Raw genomic sequence first — 25,392 nt, 5'->3', positions numbered from 1 at the left:
CTCCTCTGGCCCTCTTGGGCACCAGGCACACGTGGTACACAGACATACATGCAGGCAAAACATTCATGCACATGAAAAAAAAAAAAAAACAGAAAACTATAGAGAATCGTAATGTGGTAAAAAGAACAAACTAAGAAGAAATGTATAACTACACTGCCAGAGGTACAAGCACACTAATAATTAACTAATTTGTGTAAATTCTTAAGAGAATTTCATACATGTGTACAGTCCACTTCAATAACATCCACTCCTTATCCCCTCCCTCACCTCTCCCAGGCCCCATTCCAACTTCACTCCTTTTTTGAAGTTATTTCCCTTCTGACCTAAATCTCTATGCTATACAATAGTTTGTTTCTAATTCATTTGAAGTTTCTTTTTTTCCTACCTAATTAGAAAGGGCTGTAGCATTTAAAAAACAAGTCAAAGTCTCTGAACCAATCACCAGTGGGGAATGCGTCCCCCACTTCTATGAGGACTACCTTCTAGGCACCTACAGAGTGTGCCAGCTAGTGAGCCAGACAAAAGTCTTTACCTTCTCTAATAGAGACAGACACAAAGGGAAATAAAGTATCTGAGGGGTTACTCTGTTCTGGGGTGGGGGGAGGGGAGGTGTGCTGTATATGAAGTCTACTTTAAAGACAATCTCAGGGGCCCTTCCAAGAAAGTCCCCCTAAGTGTAAACCAAATATCCTGGGCTGCTCAGGGCACGGCGGGCAAGCATCAGGCTGAGGTTTTCACCCAAACATGAGGCTCCCAGGTCACGCCATGTCATGATTTGATTCAAATTGCAAAGGTCACTGTCTCTATAGAGATGAGCAGACTTTACACGGCAATGTGTGGAATGAAGGCCAAGTTGTCTATGAGGGTCGGGAGGGAGGTGGTTCTGGCTACATGAGGAGACAGCTTATATGTAAATACGGTGGGGCCTTGGCTGGGAGGAGGATCTGATCTAGAAAGGTGAATGAAGCAAGACAGTAGGAAGATTAAGACCTGAGAAAAGGGACGGGCTCTTTCACCAATCCCCAGTAGACATTCCCCAGTGGCTGAGAGTCCAAACTTTAGACACAACTAATAAATCCCCAGTAAAGACTGCCTGCACAGCAATTACACTAGCATCCCAGACAGGAATAAAACAGCCAGTGAACCAAGGTTAAAGCCAGAAGTATGCCTTCAATCTTTATAACCTTCTAATGCCTCCATCTACTGGGCCATCTGTCCAGCCCCAAGCATATCTTCCTGAACGCCTGTGCTTGAAATCTGCCCTTGGTGTTTATGCTTCTTAATACTGAGTCACCCTGACGCTGGCTTAACCTGCAATTCTTTTCTGTGGCTTACAGTCCCAGCTACATGAGTCAAGGTCTCTAGAAACAACTCCTCAGACTGCCCAGCCACGAGTGCTGGGCTGCTACTCCTCATTGCAGGACTGGATCAGGCCTGCTGCCTGCAACACTCCATCCTCACCGGGAGAGATGAGATAACCAACAAAATATAAAAGCCAGGAAACTTTTCTTGGGGCTTAACATGTAATGTGGGTATTTTCCTCCCTGTTTATTGCCCATCTGGGGCTACGTTTAGAGGGTCACTGACAGCATTCAACTAACTACTAAATAACTTGGCGTTCCGGCCTATTTGATCACACTATGAATCCCAAGATTGTGGACTGTGTTATTTACTGAAAAAGCCTTTCTAGTTGTGGTGTGGCCCAGCCTTAGCACACACCTCTAATCCCCCTGGCTGAAATACAGACACCCCCTCAGCACACACCTTTAATCCCAATGAAGGTAAAGTTAGTCTGTAGAAGGAAGCACCTGGTTTGAAAGTGATGTCTAATTGAATGGCAGACAAAGTGACGAGTCAGAGAAAGATTTGACAGAATAGGCTATGCCCAATTCTCAGAAGAGAGACGAAAGGGAACTACTTAACAGAGTAGTGCAGAGAGAGAAAAAGGAGAAAAGAGGCAGTTTCACCAGGACAGTTACACAGAGACAGGTTATGGAGAGAACAAGCTAAACGCAGGAGAAGACAGGAGGAGCCAGAGGATGAGAAGGTTGGAACAGACTGCTGGAGTTAGTTTGAGGCCAAGCAGAGCAATTTAGGAGAGAAGAGAGAGAAGTCAGATTGAATCAGTCAGCTTGGAGAGGAATTTTGAGCAAAAACAGCTGAGTTGAATCACCCAGCCAGAGCTCAGAAAGAACTAGAAAGGGTGAGTTTATTCAGCAGCAAGTCTCAGAGGCTGAAAACATTCTAGGCCGTAAGCTTGTACGGAGACTAGAAGCTTCCAGGACTAGGCCTGGGTTAGCAGACAGAGGCAGAAAGCCTCAGAGATGACAATTACATCCGGTGAATAAAAGATACTTTTACAACTCAGGTTTTAACTAAGCTTTACTTATACTGTACTCTTAGAGATAATTCATTACAGTGCTTAAATACTGAACAGTGAAGTGATTCTTGACGTCTGAAGTTTAGATCCTCGCCTTGTCTCTCCGTCTCGGCGAAGAAGCCCTCCTGACAGTCCGTCACTCAGGCTAGGTTACTGACAGGATACACATGGGATGTCCACACACACAGCACACGGAAATGGCAGAAGAAACTGCTGTCACACGGCAGCATACACGTGCAGCAGCCTGTCCCTTGCCAAAGGCACACGTCCCTCGGGTGGGCGAGCCTTCCCCCAGCTCTGCAGTTTTTACTTATTGCTCCACTCCACCTCCAGCAGCGCAGCTAAAGACCCTGCGTTATGCAGGTTATTTCACCATGAAAACACTTTAACTAGGGGCTAGGGAAATAAGCAGGGAGCGTATTTGGTAACCCTGGAACAAACCATATCTTAGGAGGGGACCAGGCCAGAAAGAAGGCAGGGTGAGAAGGCTAAAAGCAGCGAGAAAGCACTGTGTCTGTGCAGAGGGGTCCTGGGAGGAAGGAGGGGCAGGCGACACAGAGCCTAGGGGACATTGACTTCTAACACTTTTAAACTTGGCCTAGTCTCAGATCCAGGAACAAAGAGACATTTCTCTAGACTAGCCTGATCCCAGAACCCAGGCTGGCAGCAGATCTCTGGGGATCCGCTGAGGAAGAGTCAGTTCTTCTGGGGTAGTTTAGGAACAAACCACGTTCACCCCAATGTCAGAGATGACAAGCACTTAATCAGTTAACTGATAGGCAAGATGCTTCTGTTCCAGCTCTCCCCTCTGGCTGCCCTCCACCACCCCCTCCCCTGCTAAACAGCTAACTCCTTACTTCCTAGCGTGTGCTGCCCCTTGTGCTCTGCCCTTTCCTCCGCTGGAAAGATGCCTTCCTTCTTGCCTGTGGCCACGGTAAAATAAGCCACTACCCAAAGACTATACATGGACTGACCCTGGGCTCCAACCTCATAGGTAGCAATGGATAACCTAGTAAGAGCACCAGTGGAAGGAAGACCTTGGTCCTGCCAAGACTGAACCCCCAGTGAATGGGATTGTTGGAGGGAGGGCGGTAATGGGGGTAGGATGGAGAGGGGAACAACCATATAGAAGGGGAGGGGGAGGGGCTAGGGGGATGTTGACCCGGAAACTGGGAAAGGGAATAACAATCGAAATGTAAATAAGAAATACCCAAGTTAATAAAGATGGAGAAAAAAAAATTTCCATCTTCCATGAAGCAATTCCAGATCCCTCCCTGTGTTTGAGACCAGTCATTTATCTGTCCTACATTACAGCCCTTCTGCCTTCAAGTAAACAGGCCATGTCCGTGTGTTCAGATCCACAAGCGTCTGGAGAGTGGGATGTGACGGTTCTGTTCTGCCCCACAGAGATAACTGGAGAAGCACACACTTTGTTACCTGGAAAGTCAATCTAAGCAACAGCACGCCACGCAGGCTTTATTCATACTGTTTCGAGCCTTATTTTACTAATAATTACACGTCCACCCTCCGGTTCATGTGGTGATCATTATACCTGTATGGAGTTTGATTCCACAGTGTTGTCTCTGGAAGCCGGTCAGCAATACCGAAATCCCACCCACAGCCAAACAGTCAAAGCTGGGTCGTTTGTTTGTTTAAATCCAGCTTACCTCATTAGCTAAGGCAAAAGTCCCCCAGTGAATCGCCACGGATCTCTTGGCTTGAACGTCAATGTGAATCCTTACAGCATCCTCTGGGTCAGCATGTTGGTATTTCATAAACCACCTGATAAAATAGCAATTAATTAATCCAATCTCTGAAAACAGCCTAAATCCCAACGGCTGTTTCACCTAATCAATATTTAATAGTCTGCATATCTGGAGAGAGAGTTGTGCAATTAAGAACACAAACTAGTTTTGCAGACCTGAGTTTGGTTCCCGTATCAGGTGGCTCACAACACACAGACACACACAGACACAGACACAGACACAGACACAGACACACACACACACACACACACACACACACACACACACACACTCTCTCTCTCTCTCTCTCTCAGTTAAAAATAAAATAAGATTTAAATCACTACGATTCTTCACAGGACTATGAACATTTGAAAACATAGCAGCTTTTTGTATTCACAGTTTTCACATCATTTATCGTTTGAGAATTGTATACATGTATTCGAGGGTTATTTGTACAGCTTCCCCTATTCCTCGGGTTGATTCTATGTCAGTGCACCTAAGACCGAATCAACAGCCATCAAATTCACACCTCACTCATCCAGAACCAGCTACTCTGTGACTCCGATGTAGCTCTTCTGGGCTAGGACTCTGGTGCTGAGCGTTTGCATCCAGAGTTGAGAATTCCAGGGGAGGCCCACAGCAGTGAGGAGGAGGAGCCCAAGAGCAAGTCTGGGGACACCAGCAGACTTAACTGGGAGAAAGCAAGCAGGGCTGCCAAGACAGCTCTGCAGTCAAGACTGTCTGCTGCCCCTGCACAGGCCTGAGTTCAGTTCCCAGCGCCCACACCAGGCAGCTCACAACGGCCTGGAACTCCAGCTATAAGGAGCCGGACCCTCTTCTGACCTCTGTGGGCACCCAAACACAAGGCATTCACTCACACAGATACAAGAATATGCCTAAATATTAAAAACAAAATTTTGGGGTTGGGGATTTGGCTCAGTGGTAGAGTGCTTGCCTAGCAAACGCAAGGCCCTGGGTTCGGTCCCCAGATCCGGAAAAAAAAAAATCTTACATTAAGCATGGTGGAACACATCTTTAACCCCAGCACTCAAGAGCCACATGCAGGCCGATTTCTAAGTTCAGGACCAGCCTGATCTACAGAGCTAAGTCCAGGACAGCCAGGGCTACACAGAGAAGCCCTACCTCAATAAATAAATTACACACACACACACACACACACACACACACACACACACACACACACAATCATATATATGAGTAAAGAATTAGAAGTCAAACTCCAGTTACTACAGAATAAAAATATTGTACAAACACAAATGACCAAATGAAAGGCAAGCCCAGAGTTAATGTATCAATCCAGGTACTATGGCACACACATATATAACCCTGCCACTGCACACGAGGAGGCTAAATGCAAGGCTGGATTGCATTGCCAAGACTTTTCCCCCCAAATAAATAGTGTACAGTGTAATGTGTTAGTGTACAGTGTAGTGTGTTAGTGTACGGTGTAATGTGTTAGTGTACAGTGTAATGTGTCAGTGTACAGTGTAGTGTGTCAGTGTATAGTGTAATGTGTCAGTGTACAGTGTAGTGTGTTAGTGTACAGTGTAATGTGTCAGTGTACAGTGTAGTGTGTTAGTGTAAGGTGTAATGTGTTAGTGTACAGTGTAGTGTGTTAGTGTACGGTGTAATGTGTTAGTGTACAGTGTAATGTGTCAGTGTACAGTGTAGTGTGTTAGTGTACAGTGTAATGTGTTAGTGTACAGTGTAATGTGTTAGTGTACAGTGTAATGTGTCAGTGTACAGTGTAGTGTGTTAGTGTACAGTGTAATGTGTCAGTGTACAGTGTAGTGTCAGTGTATAGTGTAATGTGTCAGTGTACAGTGTAGTGTGTTAGTGTACAGTGTAATGTGTTAGTGTACAGTGTAATGTGTCAGTGTACAGTGTAGTGTGTTAGTGTACAGTGTAATGTGTTAGTGTACAGTGTAATGTGTTAGTGTACGGTATAATGTGTCAGTGTACAGTGTAGTGTGTTAGTGTACAGTGTAATGTGTTAGTGTACAGTGTAGTGTGTCAGTGTACAGTGTAGTGTGTCAGTGTATAGTGTAATGTGTCAGTGTACAGTGTAGTGTGTCAGTGTATAGTGTAATGTGTCAGTGTACAGTGTAGTGTGTCAGTGTATAGTGTAATGTGTCAGTGTACAGTGTAATGTGTTAGTGTACAGTGTGTGTTAGTGTACAGTATAATGTGTTAGTGTACAGTGTAGTGTCAGTGTACAGTGTAATGTGTCAGTGTACAGTGTAATGTGTTAGTGTACAATGTGTGTTAGTGTACAGTGTAATGTGTTAGTGTACAGTGTAGTGTCAGTGTACAGTGTAATGTGTCAGTGTACGGTGTGTGTCAGTGTACAGTGTAGTGTGTCAGTGTACGGTGTAATGTGTTAGTGTACGGTGTAGTGTGTCAGTGTACAGTGTAATGTGTCAGTGTACGGTGTGTGTCAGTGTACAGTGTGGTGTGTCAGTGTACGGTGTAGTGTGTCAGTGTACAGTGTAGTGTGTCAGTGTACAGTGTGTGTCAGTGTACAGTGTACTGTGTTAGTGTACAGTGTAATGTGTCAGTGTACAGTGTGTGTTAGTGTACAGTGTAATGTGTCAGTGTACAGTGTAATGTGTCAGTGTACAGTGTAGTGTGTCATTGTACAGTGTACTGTGTTAGTGTACGGTATAATGTGTTAGTGTACAGTGTAATGTGTTAGTGTACAGTGTAATGTGTTAGCATATGGTGTAATGTGTACAAACTTTAAAGATAAGGTGCAGAGAGTCTCACTGCTAGTCAAGGAATTTTACTTTAAGTAAAACAGGGCTGGAGAGATGGCTCAGCAGTTAAGAGCAGTGGCTGCTCTTCCAAAGGACCTTGGTTCAATTCCAGGCACCCACGTGGCATCTCACGATTGTCTCTAACTCCAGGTCCAGAGAAGCAGGCACCCTCACGCAGGCACACAGACACACATGAAGGCAAAACATCAATGCAAATAAAAATAAAAAAATAAATCTATAAAAAAAAATCAGTAAAACTGAATAGTGGGTGTGGCTACCCATGACAAAGTCCTGAAAGGCCCACTGAGGCCTTGGAACCAGCCCAGCTCCTGAAGCACAGAGCCTCCTGGTCCCACTCCCATCGTGGCTAGAATGCCTTTGGAAAGTTTTCTCCAATTCCCTTCACTACACTTTCGTGTCTGTGAAGTAGAAACTGATCCGCCCTAGAAAGGACTCGTGGCAGTTAGGTCACCTAGACAGCTTGTGAAAGCACTGAATGCCGCACCTACTCACCAACTTCCGCTGGAAAGAAAACGAACAAAAACATCTCATCTTCAGGGAAAAGAATGAGTGATTTTGTCAAAGGACACGCACATGTTTCGCTTAGTTTAGCTGGGGGAAATGTCTTCTTCATGTTCTTTTCATTCTAATTTGCCACTTGCAACAAACACTAGGGAGGCCGAGGGGTGTGGCTCTCACAGGCGCTCTGCCCTTCCTGGAACCCTTCATGGAAGAGTCCATCCATCGGCAACAGCACAGGGTGATGTTTACTGTACGCAGCTGTTGGGTGCTCCAGGAACCCAAAACAAAGCCTCTGTGTCCTCGACGGCCTACAGAAGCGATGTTCTGTCTCATGGCCTGACACTCAGGAACCAAGGCAAACCGGAAACAGTCTTGGTGAGTCTACTCACTTACCAAACACTCCGATGCAAGCCCACTTCCTCTCTAACTTCATGTTTACCAGAAATGGTTCTTTTTTTTTTTTTAACTCTAGCAATTAAAATGAAGATGTTAGCACTAAGGAACCAGGCCAATGAGGGGTCACTTGACCTAGCTTGTATGTCCAGACTCTGGATTCAATCCCCAGCACTGCGAGAGAGAAACAGGAAATGCTAAACTCCAGCTACAATGTCCAGGGATAAGAGACCCCAGAAGAAGGCATGAAATATTCCCAGCACAAAACTAAAAGCCAATGTTCTGGGGGGGGCTTGGGTTTTTTTTTTTTCTATAATCAGCTTACATGTGCACATAATTCCTAAGTTTTATTTATAAAACAGCTAGTGTTGACAAAAACAACACACACACACACACAGATTCCACAATACATGTGACCTCCCACATTTAATACTCTTAAAGCCAGCAATGCCCCCAGCCCCCGCCCAGCCCCCACCCAGCCCCTCACAGCCTAGAGAGACTGCAGCACTGCAGAGAAGGCCGTAAGCATGATGTTTGCTGTGTCACCACAGACACATACATCAAGCGCAAATGCTGCTGCCTGTGAAGGCCTGTTTTATAATTATAAAGAGATATTCTAATGTAGTAAGAAAAAACCAACATCATTTGAAAATTATCTGTAACAGTTTTTTTTTTAAAGCCATGTTGATATTTTCAGAAGTTGCATGAGAACTAAAATAATTTGAATGGAAAAAGCAAAATTCAAACACTAATACTGACTTATACAGTAGCTTCTGTCATGGTATGTGGTGGGAGTGATTTTCTGAAGCAGTTCCTCCTGCTCAACCTCTAAGTTTTGGGATTAGTGGCCCGGGCCACCTCATCTGACAAGTTGCAATGATTTAAATAATTACCAAGAATCCGAAACAGGTGAGAGCATCTAACCCTACCCACGACGAGGAAACAGTAAGACCAACTAACCAAAGAGCCGTTAGCAGACTAGAAGAAGAGATGTTAATAAGAAAAATGGTTTGGGAGCTTAAAAGTTAACAAATTTGACAGAGACGGGGATATGGCTCAGTGATAAAACTGCTTGCCTAGCATGCTGGAGGCCCTGGATCCGATCTCCAGTTACAGAAAAGAAAAATGGGTGGATGGATGGATGGACAGACAGATGGACAGACTGACAGGCAGGTGTCAGGTGAAAACAAAAGGCTGGATTCACCCAATCCAGTGTACAAATCACTATGAAGTGAGCCCCCAGCCGTTGCGATTATAAATGCACTGCTTGTCTTAAGGATGTTTGTGGGGCTGCGCAAATGGCACCCATGCATCCACATGTGGAGAAGAGTGTGGACATATGTACACATGTGTGTGTGGCATGTACAGGCCAGACCTATTTTCCTCTACTACTCTCTACCTTAAGAAAAAACGTTATCACATTTATTTACCCTTTACGTGTGGCACGGCATGTGGGCAAACGTAAGCAGAAGTTAGAAGAGGACTCACAGGAGCTGATTCTCCTTCTAACCTGCCGGTTCTGGGGATCAACCTGGGCCTCAGGGATTGCCAAAGTGCCTCTCAGGCATTAATCCATTTCCCTAGCCTGATCTCACTGACTCGTTAGACTGGCTGGCCACGCACCCAGGGCCCTCCCGCCTGCACCCCCAACTCTGGAATTACAAGAATGTGCTGTCAGGCAGAGCTCTTTACATTAGGCTCTGAGAATCCAAGCCTGTGTCCCTGTGCTAGCCTTGGGAGAGCATTCATTTTACTGCCCTGCGAGCCAACCCCCTAGACCACTTTGTTGGAATCTGTTCTGCTGCATCTGAACATCTTGACAAAACCTTATCTCTCTTCCTTAAGGAGATTAAGACACACAGTATTAAGTAAAACAGACAGTGACAGGGTCTGCCTGTCGTTAATGGCAGTGTGGCCCATATCTACTCTGAAAATGAGTGCTGAGTCCACAGTGGCTAGAGAAGCAGTGAGTACTGTATGTTAGGACCAGAGTCTCTGCCTGCAGCTCACTGAAAGTAACCATCTTGAGGGCTAGCTCCAGGACGATTCCTTGCCTTCTCGCTCTGTTAAACATAGAGGAGCTGCAGGGCAGGCACTGGAAAATTCCTATCAGGGTAAAAGATAGTCATCTCTAGAGAGAGCCATCCACGGGGGGAAAAGGAAGGTTAATTCTGGCTCCTGGATATAAGTCGGAGGGTACGTAGGTTCTGGCAGGGTATGTGTAAAATTGAATGTGAATCGACTTCAACCTCCATCAACGATAATCAAGCCCACCGCTAAAATCACCAGCTACAGAGTATAAGGAGCACCACCTGTAAAGCACACACTTACAAACCTTGGCTCATAAGCTCCAATGGGAATAGCCGCGAGGTCAAAAGGACCAAACCTTTTTCCAATCTCTTCAAAAGCAGGGCAGTAACCAGTATCCCCAGCGAAAAAGAACCGATTCCAAGGCCCTAGCACAGACCAGCTGCCCCACAGAACCTTGTTGTCATCCAGGAGGGTCCTTTTACACCAATGTTGGGAGGGCGTGAAAACGAAGGTGACCTTATCATGGCCAGGGACGCAATTCTCCTCCCACCAGTCGAGCTCAATCACGTTCTCACAGCCACACTTCTGCATCCAGTCGAGAAGGCCCAGCGGCACGAACCACCTCAGCTCACTGCCAAACCGTTCATTCAGAGCCAGGACAGAGCCGTAGTCCAGGTGGTCGTAGTGGTTGTGACTAATGAGGACAGCATCTATTGGGGGCAGTTCGCTTATGGTACACGGGGGACGGCGGAACCGCTTCGGACCCATGTACTGCGAGGGAGAGGCTCGAGAGCTGAACATGGGATCCGTGAGGAGGATGAGCTCGTCCATTTCCACCATCAGCGTCGCGTGTCCCAGCCACGTGACTCGTAGGCCAGCCTCTCTCACTCCAGCTTCTTCCGGGTCACTGATAAAATAAGGCTTAAGCACTGGGAGTTCTTTGTCAAGCTCCTGTATATATAAAAAGAAGAGAAAACAGCAGTATTTAAGGCTGAAAAGATATTACATCATCGCAGAGAGCACTCTGACCTAAATTCCTGAGGGAAGAGCTATTTGGGGACAACTGAAGTCATCCAAAGTACCTGCTGCTTCCGCTCGGCCCTCAAACCACACGAGACTTAGTAACAACAGTTAGGGATCTAGAGCCCTGAATGCAAAAGCAAAAGGAAAATTAACTTTAAAGCTCTCAGAACCGCTAGGTTTATTTTTTGAAGGCTCTCTTCCGGAACGCCGGCAGGAGACTGGCCTCCATGCAGGCGCTTGCCGCTGGTGACTCACTGAGCTGAGGATGTGTTTGCTGGTGAAAACCGACCTGAGAAGCAGCCCGGCCCCCGGACCTTACAAAGCAAGCTGCAGCAGCCGATGTTTAACCCTTGGATCTTACATACCTTACTTTTTGGGCGCATAAAGTTCAAAGCAAAATAGTGTGATGCCTCCTGGGGGGTGAGGGGTGTGTGAGGAGGGTCACATTCATAAACGGGTCTTCTCATTCCTTACCCTTACAAAGCCGGCTGACACAAGAAAGGGTGAAAAGGAGCCAAGATGCCACCCAGACGGTCTGAGTGAGAAGGCCCAGCCAGGAAAGGAAAGAGAGGACAACAGTGATGTCTCTTAAGCCCTCCAAACTCAGTTCCCCAAGTGGAAGATGGGTGTGACATTGTCATGAGAACTGAATTAGGAACGGCTGGCTCACAATGCACACTCTAGAAGTATTCCGAAAGAAGACAGACAGTAAGTCCTAACCCCAGTGGGCAAGCACGCACCAGGCTTGCCAACTTCTTTTATCTCTACATAACCAGTAACCTCCACTTGAGCTCCTAGGTAGCAGCTGGACACATGAAAGGACTCATGACTGTTTGTTCAGCTGTCTGGGTGCCCACTCCGGGCACACACGAGAGCTGTGACAGTCCTCGACAGTGCCAAGCTGGACAGGGGAGGGAACATTTACAACTCTGGGAGGCGGACGGAGAAGGATCAAGAGTTCAAGGCTAGCCTTGGTTAATATCGTAAGACCTGTGGAAAAGTCTTCACTGCTCTCTAATGCTTGACAAAGTCCATCTCATCCCCTTGCCCAACAACTAGCTGCCTGTGAAACTCCCTGTCCTGGACTGAGTTTCAGACCCCCTACTGACCCATTTCTCAGACTTTCCCTCTCTCAGTCCTTTGAGACGGTAATTAAATTGTACATCTTCCAAGGGGCCGTCTCTAAGTCTCTCCAGATGGAGGCCTCGCCCTGGACGTGCATGTTTCTAGGAACACGGGCCTCCTCTAGGGATCCTGGTTTGAAGGTAGACTCTTGTCTTATTCAGCTCGGAAATCATTTGAAGTGCCAAGTTTAGTGACTGCGACACGGGATGTGATCAATAAAAATGTTTGGATAAGGTCTGGAGAGATGGCTCAGTAGTTAAGAGCACCGACTGCTCTTCCAGAGGTCCTGAGTTCAACCACATGATGGCTCACAACCATCTGTAATGAGTTCTGATGCCCTCTTCTGGTATGTCTGAAGACAGTTACAGTCTTCTTAAATATAATAAATAAATAAATCTTTTTTCCCCCATGTGGAGAGGTTTAGTGAGAGAAGAGTAGAAGAGAGGAAAGGCAGTTGGCCATGGGCATGTGGTGGGGAGGGGGAAGGAGGCAAGAACAGAGAAGAACAAAGAGTAAGAGGAGGTAAGAGGGGAGGATGAGAGAGAGTGTAAGAGAAAGGGTAAGAGCAATAAATAAATCTTTAAAAAATTTTTTTGGATAAATTAATGAACAAAAAATGCTAGTTTTTTTAATTAATTCTCAAATTTCACAATTAGGGTTGGTGAAAAGGTATCACGTTATATATATATATATATATATATATATATATATATATATATATATATTTGCAGAGAATTAAGAAGGAAAAATGTTCTAAAATAAAATGGGGGCAAAGGAAGAAAAGGGCTCTGGAGAGATGGCTCAGCGGTTAATGCGCCTGCTGGTCTTTCAGAGGACCAGCACCCACATAAGGCAGCTCACAGCCACTCACAACCCCGGTTCCAGGAATCCGATACCTCTTCTGGTCTCACCACACACAGTCACAGAAACTAAACAAGTCATATCTTTAGGGAAAGGAAAGAAATGAATGTGTTGGGCGTAATACTAGCCACATGACAGTGATGATGACAGAATGCTATCACATCAAGGACTCTACTGAAATACAGCACAAAATAACATCGGCAATGGCCGACACTTATATAGAGTTTACTGTTAGATGCTGTGTTGATTCATTAAAAAAAACTTTAGATTTAATATAAATCAAAACACCAGAGATTAAAAACTACCTTCATCTTAGAGACCAGAAAGTAAAGTTACACAGTTACCCTTACAAAAGTCAGCCAGAGGGTCCCGTGCTACCTTCTAATTCATTCTCTCTCTCTCTCTCTCTCTCTCTCTCTCTCTCTCTCTCTCTCTCTCTCTCTCTCTCTCTCTCTGTGTGTGTGTGCTGCTGCTGCTAGTGAAGACTGAACTCAGGCCCCATCCATGCATAGCCTGTGATCAAACACTAAGCCACCTTACATTATAGGAAGTAGGAGCTCAGGGAACAGTGTGCAGAATACGGGGAGATAAGACAACAAAACCACAAGGAAACGCTTGGTTGGGGGGGTGGGGTACATTCGTTATCTTTTCTGTGACAATCTGTTCTGCATGTGACAATGTTAAAACTCATCCAATTACACTCTTTAAATATGTGGAGCTTGTATGATGTTAACAAAACCACTTTAAAATGTTGAAGCAGCACCACATGAAGCAGTGTGTTGAAATATCTGGAAAATCACGACCCCTGAAAACTAATGCACCTTGGGTCTGCTCCAGTTTAAAGGCCAGCTGGAGCTTGGCATTTCGCATTATTGGAAGGGCTGCCAGGCCATAAAGCCCACACTGGGCATGGCATCATTAGCAGTCTCAATTGATTCGCCAAGGTTAAGACATCACCGTAGGTGGTTTCCAGGGGACGGAGGAAAGCAAAAGAACGACATGAGTATTACATTTGGAAATAACAGGAATGAGTTTCCGTAGTTGCACATATGCACGAATATACTAAAAACCACTAAACTATGTTTAATGGGTCAGTCGTATAGGATGGAAATTATTGCTCAAGAAAGTGTCTTTCTTATAAGAAGATAAAAGTAGCGATGAGATCTGAACACTTTTCTTTGCTGTGGGGTTTGGATGAGAAAGTTCCCCAGAGGCTCAGATGTTTAAACACTTGGTTCCCAGCTGGTGGCGCTGTTTGGGGAAGTTTAGGAGGTGTGGCCTTGCTGGAGCAAGTATATCAGTGGGAGCGGGGTTTGAGGCTTCCATGCCAGGCACCATCCCAGTTCTCCGGGGCTTCCTGCCTGCAGTTCCAGGGGTGAGCTCTCAGCCTGTGCCTGCTGCCACGCATCTCCACAGTGATGGAACCACGGGAACCATGAGCCCAGATACAGCTTTCCTTCTACAAGATGCCTTGCTCCCGGTGTTTTGCCACAGCAACAGAACATTAACACATCTGTGTGCCCGTCTTCCCTCACGACAAAGCGACAGCTTATCTTTACCAAGGAACCGCCTGGCAGCTTCCTCGGAAAACTCAAACAAACAAGACCTACAACTGAGCAACCAAAGAGAAATCAAAGCAGAAAACGATTTCCTCGGGAATCCAGGGAGATGACTGAGGGGGTAAAGGGCCTGCTACACAAGCCCTGAGACTGAGTTCTGATCCCCACCATCCCCCACAAAAGCTGACCATGGCATGTCTGGGACCTCAGCACTAACTGGGAGAAATCAGGATTCCTGAAGCTCCCAGGCCGGCCAGCCTAGCTAAGTCAGTGGCAGACTAGACCTTCCCAAAAACTGAAGGTGGAGAGTGATAAAGGAAGATGCCCAGTGGCACGCTCCAACCTCTGCACACTCACATCTCACGTGTGTGCACACACACACCAGAAGGATTTATAAATATTCATTCCAACAGAGTTAGAAAACGAATGTAGAACAGGAGGGATGAAGAGAAGGAAGGAATTCTTGATTTCTTGAAGAAAACAAGGTTGTTTGTTTGGCTAGACCAATATTGTCTTGGTTAATTTTCCTTCATGGAAAATGCAAAAGGGAAATCATAAGGCCCATAATTACTGATGTTTTGATTTTCTTGAGGAAAGGGTTGTTTTGAAGTGTACAGATGTCTTTGATCCCAGGCAGTAGCAGTAAACTGTGGGATGTTTCGCAGGGAATGAAAATCACAAGAAAAATATGGCTCTGCTCATCTGAATCCACCCTCTGCAGGGGAAGACTTTCACAGGGAACCTTTCATGCTTCAAACAAACAACTTTTTTAGACAATGTGCCATTTTAAACATCTAGGCCAAATCCTATTACAAGCAACTCTTGGGATCTGTTATCTTCGGTTGTTCTGGATTTTTTTTCCTGTGCCCACTGAACACAAAAGCTACCTAGTCATTCTGGAACAAAACAAAGGATGGAATTTTCCAAGGAGAAGATACGGGAATTTCCTCCAGCCGAAATAAGTACAGAAAGTGTTATTTTCACAGTGAAAACGCCTGCTCGGTACTGACGACAGGGATGAATACAAAATGAAGATGTCTAGGGGAAAATAGGTACCAATGAGATGGCTGGGTCTGCTCAGTGTTGGAGATTTCCAGTCACGACCAAGTGGCTCTGTTGCTCTGTGCCCTAGAGGGGCAGCACACCATAGCAGGGGATCTACAGCAAGGCCCGGAAATGAAAGAAAGGAGAGAGGAGAGTCACCTTCAAGGGCAGCCATCAACGGCCAGAAGACCTCCCCTACTGAGGGGAGTCTGAGTGTTTCTACCGAGCCTCGATAGCATCAGGCTGAGGAAAAAGCCTTTAACACATGAGCTGAGCAGATCAAGTAAGATTTAAACCACTGCAGACTATCTCCTGGGACTGGTACGGAAAAAAAGGGACAAGCAGTCAGGGTAGAGCATAAAACTGGTTCCCAACTCCTGGAGTCCCACTCTGATTACCCAGCCCTGCTGGGCAGCCTGCGCTCCAATTTGACAGCCTCCTCCAAGTAATGACATTCACCAAGTATCTGTCTCCCTCCCTCCTTAAAAGGCTGCCCCTCGGTCAGTGACCGTGAACCGTAATAACAATCAGACAAGGTCATGGAGCCAACAGCGTGGCAAAGTGACAACAGCCTCTGAACAATGTGCGGCCCGTGAGCTGACACTCTGCTCTAATGTTCCAGAAGAGACAGATTCCCACCCAGAATGGCCCCGGGGAAGAAACTCTTTCTCTCCGGGCAACTATCTGACCCACTTTCTTTAGAACCATCAATTAAGGTGCACATTAATCATATGTTTCTTCTACAGCACTTTCAGATACACAGGTAAACAAACACAATACACTATAACATGCTATTGATAGCATAATATATAATTTCTTTATGTAAATGTTATTTTCTTTTCAGAGTAGTGACTTAAGGTCAGGATCTACTCAAAAAACGACCGCCAGAAATCCAATTAAATTAGAGTTGACCTCCGGTCTCGGGTCCTCACCTATTTGCCCCAATTTTGTTTCTGTTTGTGGTTTGGGGACTTGGGAACTGCAGCTGTACTAGGAAAATGCACATCCTTTTAGCATGTTTTAAAAGGTGTTTAAACACAAAGTTACAGTTGTCCCTGAAATAAGGAAAGCCAACATGTGTTTGATCTAATTCTAGGCTTTCACGGAAGACAAGGAGGAACTAAGATGGGTAAGATGTCATCAGTGAGATACACACTGAAGTAGTGCAAACGTGTTCTTCTTTCAAGTTATTCCGAATTCATTTTTAAGTGGCATATTCAAATACATGCGTCCCCTTCGGTATCTTTTTTATACCCTGGAGAATGCAGCCGTATGTAGCCCTCCCTCTCACATCTCTGCCTGACTCACCACTGCAACTGTGTTTTAATACACACACAGCTGACTGACTTAGTCTATTCACACTTTAGCACATAACGGAGTATGCCCGGCACACTGCGTGTGCTCAGTAAATGCTAGCTAACTAACACGTGACTAGACACACTTGCATTCCTAAGGTCCATGCTGGTGCAGCCAAAGGCAATGCTCCTCCTCACATGTGTGCATCTTCTGCAGATTTTCTTGGTTTTCCAAGAGGACAAACATTCCCTTCAAGCCCACTGGCCTGGCAGGTCCTTAGAGTCAACCCAATTTCTAGAATCTCTTGAACTGTTCCAATGAGGAGATACAACTGTACGCTCATGCAGCCACTGAGTCTCTGAAGGAAGCAACACTGAACCCCTCCCTGCTGACCTCTACTTTTAGAAGCTGTGGCTCAAACCAAGGAAGAGATTTACACCAACGAAAACCACACAGCTCATCATCCTGACCTTACACCCTAGACCCTCTCCTCCCAGTCTGACTGTTTCTTCTCGGATGGAGTTCATCAAGGGGAGAAGCGAAGGCCAGGTGAGATGGAACACACCTCTAACCCCAGCAGTCAAAGGGAACGAGGATGGCGGATCACAAGGTCAAGGCTAGTGTGGGCTCTCGGTAAATTCCAGTAAGTTCCAGTAAGCGCCCGTAAATTACACAGGGAGCCTGAGTCTCAAAAACAAAACAAACAAACAACTAAACAGTTTCCTTGTTCCTTTGTCTAATCCTCAAAAGCTCTGAATCTAACTTTTTAATCTATTAATGCTAGCCTAACTCTAAAACGTTCTTAAAAAGAAAATATTGAGGTCAGGCCTGGTGGTCCACGTCTAGCACTTGAGAGTTTTACAAGTTTGAAGCCAGCCTGGGCTACAGATCAAGATCCTGTCTCAACCAACAAAACAATTTATTGGGCCTCAGGTTTAATCCATCAGCAGCCTAGAAAACATATCCATATCTCTGTGTGTATACATGCATATCTATACATACATGTGTAGATAAACTATACACATCTCTGTGTGTATACATGCATATCTATACATACATGTGTAGATAAACTATATAGATAACTATAAATATTTCTAGCATGAAAATGACAGACGATTTTCCAATCCTCCCCCCACCCACCTCTTCTAGCCCCCTTTTCTTGAGTCTTTCTGTGTAGCCCAGGCTGTCCCGAAACTCACTCTGTAGACCAGGCTGGCCTTGAATTCATAGATCTACCTGCCTCTGCCTCCTGAGTGCTGAAGGTGTGAGCCACCACTCCAGGTGGGGTATAAGGTTTTCAATCCTACATCCTTTAAAGAAAGGCAACATTTACCAAGTAGATCTAAGACCAGAATCCACCTCCACCAGCACAGTCTCCTTACCTCTTCCCACTGTAGACCAAAGCCATCAGGAATGCCCCCAGCTCCCCAAAGACTGGGCGGGATGGCACTTAAAGAAAGATGACAGGAAGCACAGGGGGAAACTAAGAAAGATTTGAAAGGAAAATAAGATGCCCCTGTCATCTTACTCTGGAACTGTCACCCACTCGTCCACCCCTATCAAGCACACCTATGCTACAGGGGACACATTAGCAACTGTAGTTGAAAGCTGATAGACATAGTCGACCTTCACAGCTGCGAGAACCTCAAAAGACCTCCTTTGTAGCAGTAGCGGCCAAGCCCGAGGATTAAAGGCACACTCTAGGTCACGGCTTACTTTGCAGGATCCATCCAAACTGCTACTTTCTGGACTACACCATGCATTTTCTCATGTTCGTAATGTGGTTCACGCAATAATCTTACCCGGAAAACCTCCGCAAAATAGTTTTCTAGGACCACCACGCATACACCTGAAGCCAGCCCCAACACTGCCAGTCAGGGCTGACCAACGCGCCCCTCTGTTTCTAAAGCGCTTTACCCCAGCCTTTGGCTGTAGACTGGAAAGATCATTTACACATGTCCTGTGCTACTGCACAGGACCCGGAGGATGTGGTCACAGGACCCATTTGTCTCTTCGAAACTTACCATTGTGCCTCCTCATACAGGAACAGCACAAATCGTAAGAGGGTCACACCTCCCAGAGAAACCAAGTCACATCTGTGTACACTCCAAACCCGCTACACGCTGCCTACCTCTTTGGAACCCGGGACACTGCTGTGATCTTTCTCCATTATCAGCCATCTGAGCACGTTTGGGATAGAGACGTTCTTCCACGTTGGCCATGGGTTCACAAATCTCCCGTCTTTTCCTTTCTTTGATTTGGTTACGTCCTCCTCCAGTCTGTAGTCCAGCTTGAAGCTTTTCCTGGAGAGCCTGGAAGACTCGCTTCCTCCTGAATTCTGCACTGAATTCTGACGCTTCCTCAGTGTTTCTTTTGGATACTGATGGCTTGGCGCTGGAGACTGGCTGTTCTCATTTTCATCCATGTCTTTCCGTGGGAAGCTTCGAAAAGGAAAAAGGGAAAGAGAAAGTGGACATTACCAAGCTTAACCAAAAGGCATCAAAGCATATCAGACAGTGCCATTCTCAGCCAATAGCATTTCCCCAACCCTAAGAGTATTCTTTATGTTTGTATTGATTCAAATTTTCTTGCTGCAAAATAGAATTTTAAGTTCCAGTATCGCTGCTTACTAGAAATTAAGGATGTTTGCCTTATCAACATACTAGCCGAGCCTTTCAAAAGCCCCTTCACTATTGTAACCTACAACACCATTTCCCTAGCCAGTGTTTGGACATAAACTTGTCTGTTTCAGTGACATTCTACAGAGTTAAACAAAAGTACTATTATGATCTGGATAGAAAGCACTTCCCAGCCCCACAAAAGAGGCTCATGTGTTAAAGGCTGGGTTCCCAACAGAGCTGTTTTCAGGGGTGGAACTTTTGTGAAGTGACTGGATTATGGGATTAAGTGATCCTTGGATGGGTCCAAAATCTCAACTGACCATTGGGAGCTGACCACTGTGCACTATGAAAGCTGGGGCCTGCTGGGACAAAGTGAGTAAGAAGGAATGCACCCTGGGAAGGGGAGCATGCGCCAACCTCTGCCTAGCCTCCTCTGCTCCAACATACCCTCTGGCCATGATGTCAGCCTCCCCACAGGCGTGTGGAACCCTCTACCAAGGACCAACACCTCGTGATTCACAACAAGTACTCGCTCTTCTTAAACTGCTTCCCTCAGGCCCATGTCACAGAAAAACAAAGCCAAGAAGCAACCTGGGCACTTTTCCACATCCATATTTGCATAACTACCACTGTTAACAATAAAGTAAAACCAGCTTGGTTTCTTAAAGCTGCCTCAGTGACTCAAGTGACTTGCATACACCCTGCTAAGCGTGGTCACTTTATACTTACAACAACAACCTGCAACCCAGTCCCCTAGAGAATGCAGATGAGGTCACCCGCCAAGGAAGGAGACGGCACATCAACTCACCTAGCAACGACATAAATTCTAAGTAATTTTGACTTAAAAATGCCAAGACACTAAAGTCTCCTTCCTGGCTGTGAGTAAATGTCCCTCCTTTTCTTCACCTTGATTTTCCCATCTATAAAATAAAGATAAAGATATCATTGACTCCCGAGGTTGCTGAGAAGACTGAACAGCCTAAGCCAATGAAGTCACTGGAGACTCAGCCTCATATGCTACCACTGACGGGTACTACCATTACCCACAGTCAAAACACTAAAACCGTTGATCATGATCATGCAGGACCAAAGACACTCAGAACTGGAAAATAATACATTAAAAATACAAAGTTACCCGCTATGTAGAACTTCATTTCCTTCCTATTGATTATATAAGCAAACAAACATTTGCTTTCTAATTGGTTTAGAATCAACACATAGATAAGTACACACTGTATAACCCTATTTAAAATGAGGCACAATGGGGCTGGAGAGATGGCTCAGCGGTTAAGAGCACCCGACTGCTCTTCCAGAGGTCCTGAGTTCAATTCCCAGCAACCACATGGTGGTTCATAACCATCTGTAATGGAATCTGATACCCTCTTCTGGTGTTTCCGAAGACGGTGACTAATAAGGTGAGAGATGGACCTTGTCTCATTTCATTGGGGCTGAGGATTTAGCTCAGTGGTAGAGCGCTTACCTAGGAAGCTCAAGGCCCTGGGTTCGGTCCCCAGCTCTGAAAAAAAGAAGCAAAAAAAAAAAAATAAATAAAAAAATAAAAAAAATAAAATAAAATAAAATGAGGCACAAATAACAGAAACCCAAGTGTTTCCTGGCTATGGGGTGATGAAATACAATGGTGTCCGAGAAAGAAGGAGAAAGAACACAAACCTCGGAGGAACATGTACACGCTCCCCGACTTCTTTCTCTAATATGAGGGTAAATACTCAGCCATCTGGAGAATAGCCGCTGGAGAAAAGAAACCAGAGCTAACAAAAACCCAAACACCACTGTTGTCAGCCACTGCTCTCTGGGGGAGTTGCTGGCAGCTGGGAGGAGGCGCCCAGGCTTCACATCTGTAAATACCTACCTGCCCTGGGGAGGTTTCAAAGGACTAGATGATATATTGGACGTTAAGCGTACACACCTAATGCTAGTCCTTTTCTCTCTAACCTGGTTACCTGACCGAACGTCTAAACTCCGTATGTTCTAAAGCTTAAAGCGTTCTGGGTGAGGTGCCTCCGTTAAAAGGTCTAGAAACCTGAACCAGGGGGCTGGGTGTGGTGATGCCAACTTGAATCCCAGCACTCAAGAGGCAGAAACAAGTAGATCTCTGCAGGTTCAAAGCCAGCCTAGCCTACAGAACGAATTCCTGGACAGCCAGAGACTGTCTCAAACAAAAACAAACAAAAACCAACCCTAGCACCAAGGAGATGGATTACTGAATAGAAAGAGAAGACCGGACTACCCAGCAACAGCAAAGCGCTGCAGGTTCTTCCATTTCATTTAAATTAAGGTTCTCAGGAAGCCCTGAAGTTAGGTGTCATCATCTCCCGTTTTTAACTGAAGTCCTCACAAGCAGATAGTCCAATCAATAGAGAATGAGACAACGGTGATGAGAAAAACAATCATTAGAGTAAATCCGAGGATCAATGAAGACACTGAAGAGGTGAGAAAGCATTTGGATGGCTGGAAACTTTAGGTATGAGGTAGTCAGGTGGAAGCGGTCGGACCTGGTGGCACCCCAGGCAAGGCAGACTCCTGACCTGCTGGATGGGAAATCGGGTCTGACGTCACAGGGAAGCAAGATTCCAAGTACGAAAGCCAATGCACCTGACGGAAATGGATAATTGTGGGATTCGAGCTGCTACTTGGGTGCTCAGAGTGGCAGTGAGGGGACAGAGTGACGTCTGTCTGTCTGCAGGGTGGTTTCCCTGGGGCCTACTCCTTTTCCCACCCCTGCCTCACTTACTCCTGAGCCATCTATAGAAAAAGTCTGCACACCAAATGACCATCCTCGCTTTACACTCCCGTGACCCCTCTACAAACACACACATACTCTCTCTCTCTCTCTCTCTCTCTCTCTCTCTCTCTCTCTCTCTCTTCAGAGTTGGTCTGCCATAAGCAAATCTCATGCAAGAGAGAAGCCCCAAGGGTTTCTCCTGCAAAAGTCAGCAGCCGAGTGGTTCAGAAAGGCTTAGGCGGTTGGGGATTTAGCTCAGTGGTAGAGTGCTTGCCTAGGAAGCGCAAGGCCCTGGGTTCGGTCCCCAGCTCCGGGGGGGGGGGGGGGGGGACAGAAAGGCTTAGGCTTCTGACCCTGCTCACACTGCCCTGTCCCCAAACAGCAGCCCTCACCCTGATTCTCAGATGTCTCAATTCCCACCTCAAGGCCACCAAATGCCTCCTCAGGAATTTTACATGATTTCCTAGCGTCTGTTCGATTGGGAGGCGGGGGAGGAGGGGGTTGTGTGTGCATGAAAACTAGTAGTCAGAGTTCTCTAGTATTTCCATGATGTCATGTGACGCTGATGATGACCAAATGCACGCAATCTCTGTGAAAGAATGAGCAGGAGGGGAAACGTGAGGAGAACCGAACTGGGACAACCTGGAAAGGTTTTGGAGGCAATGCCTGAAAGGCCATTCAGTGGACATGAAAAGCAACCACCTGGGCCTAATGTCATGGAGACACACAGAGCCTGCCTGAGAGCTGAGTCACAGGAGTGGGCCTCTCACTCACCAACTGCTGCCTTCTGGTCGTTCTTTGTGTCTATAGCAACAGTCTCACAGAGGGCAACACGAGAGGAAATGACATGAACACTAGAGATGAGCTCTGTGTACTGAAGAGTTCCGCCCCTGAGCTTTTCAAACACAAATCTGTTACAAAAAAAAAGACGACAGTTCCATACTGTGACCACCAAGTATGCTGAATATTAACTGTTTCTTTAACGGCTGAAGGACTCAGGCCCTCTAACCATGACACTGGGTGAAAACAGACCATCCAAGTACAAAATGGGTAAATAAACCCGTTCTAAACACAAGACTCCTCCATGTCAGAATTGTTCCATGCATTTGAACTGAAGACCGGCCAGCTCCCTGGAATTCAATGTACCGCTTTACCATTTGAAAAGTGAGAGGGAAAAAAAAAATCACAACAGCACCACGAATGTTTGGGGCTTCAACCTTCGCATAAATCAGGACGCAGCAGATTAGAATTCCTACGACAGACATTTTATAAATGCCGAGTGGCTGGCACACAAGAGTTGCACTGGTGCTCCATCTGGACGATACCCAGCTGTCAGACTGAACAAAGTCTTATATCTGTTCACCTTATCTTTATTGGAAGAGAAGGCTCCTGTCACTACAATGCTAGGTAGCACAGGTTAAAAATAACAGCGTCCCAGTTCCCCGAAAGGTCTAAGAAAGACTTCGGAGAGTCAAATGAATTCTACCCACCCTGAAATTCTGTAAGACGCCACGAGGGACACCTATAGACATGGAAAACGGTGCTGTGAGGGTGAATATGCCCAAGCCTGGGAACTAGGCCGTATAACAAAAGGAGAATGTTCTGTGTGAAGGTCATTAGTGAATTAAATAATTACATAATGATAGATATTTTACTGCATAAGTAATACATATATTATCTTGTTTATTATTTAATATATATTAGAAGCAACAAGATTAATATATAATTTATAATAAATATTAAATAGACATTTGAATATGTATATATATGATATATATACATATATATATGTATATATAATGTATATCATGCATCTATACTTCTGCCAAGCAGTAACTTAGTAAGAGACAAGAACCCGGGCTCCTTGTTTTAAACATCGGGTTCTCTTTGCAGTACTAAAATGAGTAATAACACCATGGGTTAATACTCTGAAGTGCCAAACACGGATTGTTATCTGTGGGACAGAAGACCTTGCCAGGAAACAAACTTAGTAAGGTAGAGCCGGTGTGAGTCCCTGGAAACTCTGGGGTACACACCTGAGACGGTAAGTAGCTCCCTGCTTCCTGCCGGACTCCTGGCCTGGAACACGTGTCACATAAGGAAACATGACCTGTGGTCCCGTAGGGTCAGAACAGTGTTCTCCATGCTGTTGAGGTAACCAGAGGCCCTGAGCCCTTAGCCAATAAGCTCCCATTCCCCGACATTCCTTTCTGCAAAATGTATTTAATACGTTGTCTGTTCCACCTGAGAAGTTGGTACACATCTGTTTCCACAGCCAGCAAACAGTTTGGAACTGAGGACTGTCTTTCATCAGGAGCCGCCATAGGGAGCATGGAGCAGGCCTTTCTTTGACCATGACGCCATAACGGAGGTCTCCCGCAGAAAGGCTCTGGCTTCCAGCTAAACTAAGCACAATCATAGATGAGCTAAACGCGAGCTCCCCACTGGAGGGCTAGACGCTGTCCTCAGCCTGCGGGCCCCCAACGGTCCCGGCCTCCTCACGGGTCTGTGGACCCCGACACTTCGTTCCAGACTTCTCTGTGCGGTTTTCTAATGGTGACTGGATGCCCAGGAGTCAGGGCACATCAGCTTCTGCTTCCTACACCTCGGCCTGCGTTTTCCCATCCCCTGAGCAGTGTCTCGGCGTTTCCCAGAAGCCCAGTGGCAGCTTTAGGATAAGAATCGGCAAGTTCCCTGTTTCACCTCCCCAGCTGCTGCAGCCAACCGTGGGACGGAATGCAGACCCACAGTTAATCTATATTTAGTAAAAGAGTGAAAAAATGTAAGATACAAGCAAGATCAAGATGCTTCTTAGATGAAAGACAATCTCAAAATGTAGTAAGACAAATTTAAAAACCTACACTGCTGAAATTCTTCTATTCCTTCCTTGATAATTTTATGTAAAAAATGACAATATTTGTTTCCTTACGCCTTAATAATATCATAGTATTTGATTGTATTTTAAAAAACTCAAATTTGTCTCATAAAATTCTAATTATTGACAAAAAAAATTACTTGAACACAAATTACTTGACGATGGAATGTTAAACGAAAGTATGTTAGATTTAAGAGTAAATTCTGAGAGGAATAAATACAAAACATTATTTAACTCTTTAAAATACAAACTTGAGAACACTTTTTCTTTGCAAAAGGAGTCTTGGAAAGCAGCTGCCCTGACAACGGGTGTCCTGTCTGCACACTGCCAAAGGCTTTAAATACTCTTAACTATAAGACTACTTCAGCATATTGAATTAAAAGTCACCTCATGGACA

The 25,392-nt window shown here is 45.6% G+C and overlaps 1 protein-coding gene across 6 annotated transcripts in view; it reads right to left on the bottom strand.

Moving 5' to 3' along the window:
* The window catches only part of Napepld (N-acyl phosphatidylethanolamine phospholipase D), a 39,420-nt gene that overhangs the window by 3,507 nt on the left and 10,521 nt on the right, over positions 1–25,392 (bottom strand). For 4 of the 6 annotated variants that reach the window (XM_006235908.5, XM_039107244.2, XM_006235910.5 and 1 more), the window contains exons 2-4: positions 18,888–19,197; positions 10,153–10,799; positions 4,048–4,162 (exon numbers count right to left, since the gene is read on the bottom strand). In XM_006235908.5, the coding sequence (XP_006235970.1) occupies positions 4,048–4,162; positions 10,153–10,799; positions 18,888–19,197 (1,072 nt within the window). Of the gene's footprint in view, positions 1–4,047; positions 4,163–10,152; positions 10,800–18,887; positions 19,198–20,185; positions 20,207–20,857; positions 21,208–25,392 lie in introns of those variants that run through there. The other 2 variants (XM_063285708.1, XM_063285707.1) reach the window with 2 other exon arrangements.

The sequence above is a fragment of the Rattus norvegicus genome, chromosome 4 (assembly GCF_036323735.1).
Source record: "Rattus norvegicus strain BN/NHsdMcwi chromosome 4, GRCr8, whole genome shotgun sequence".
Lineage (NCBI taxonomy): Eukaryota > Metazoa > Chordata > Mammalia > Rodentia > Muridae > Rattus > Rattus norvegicus.
This window is presented reverse-complemented; position numbering and strand designations above follow the sequence as displayed.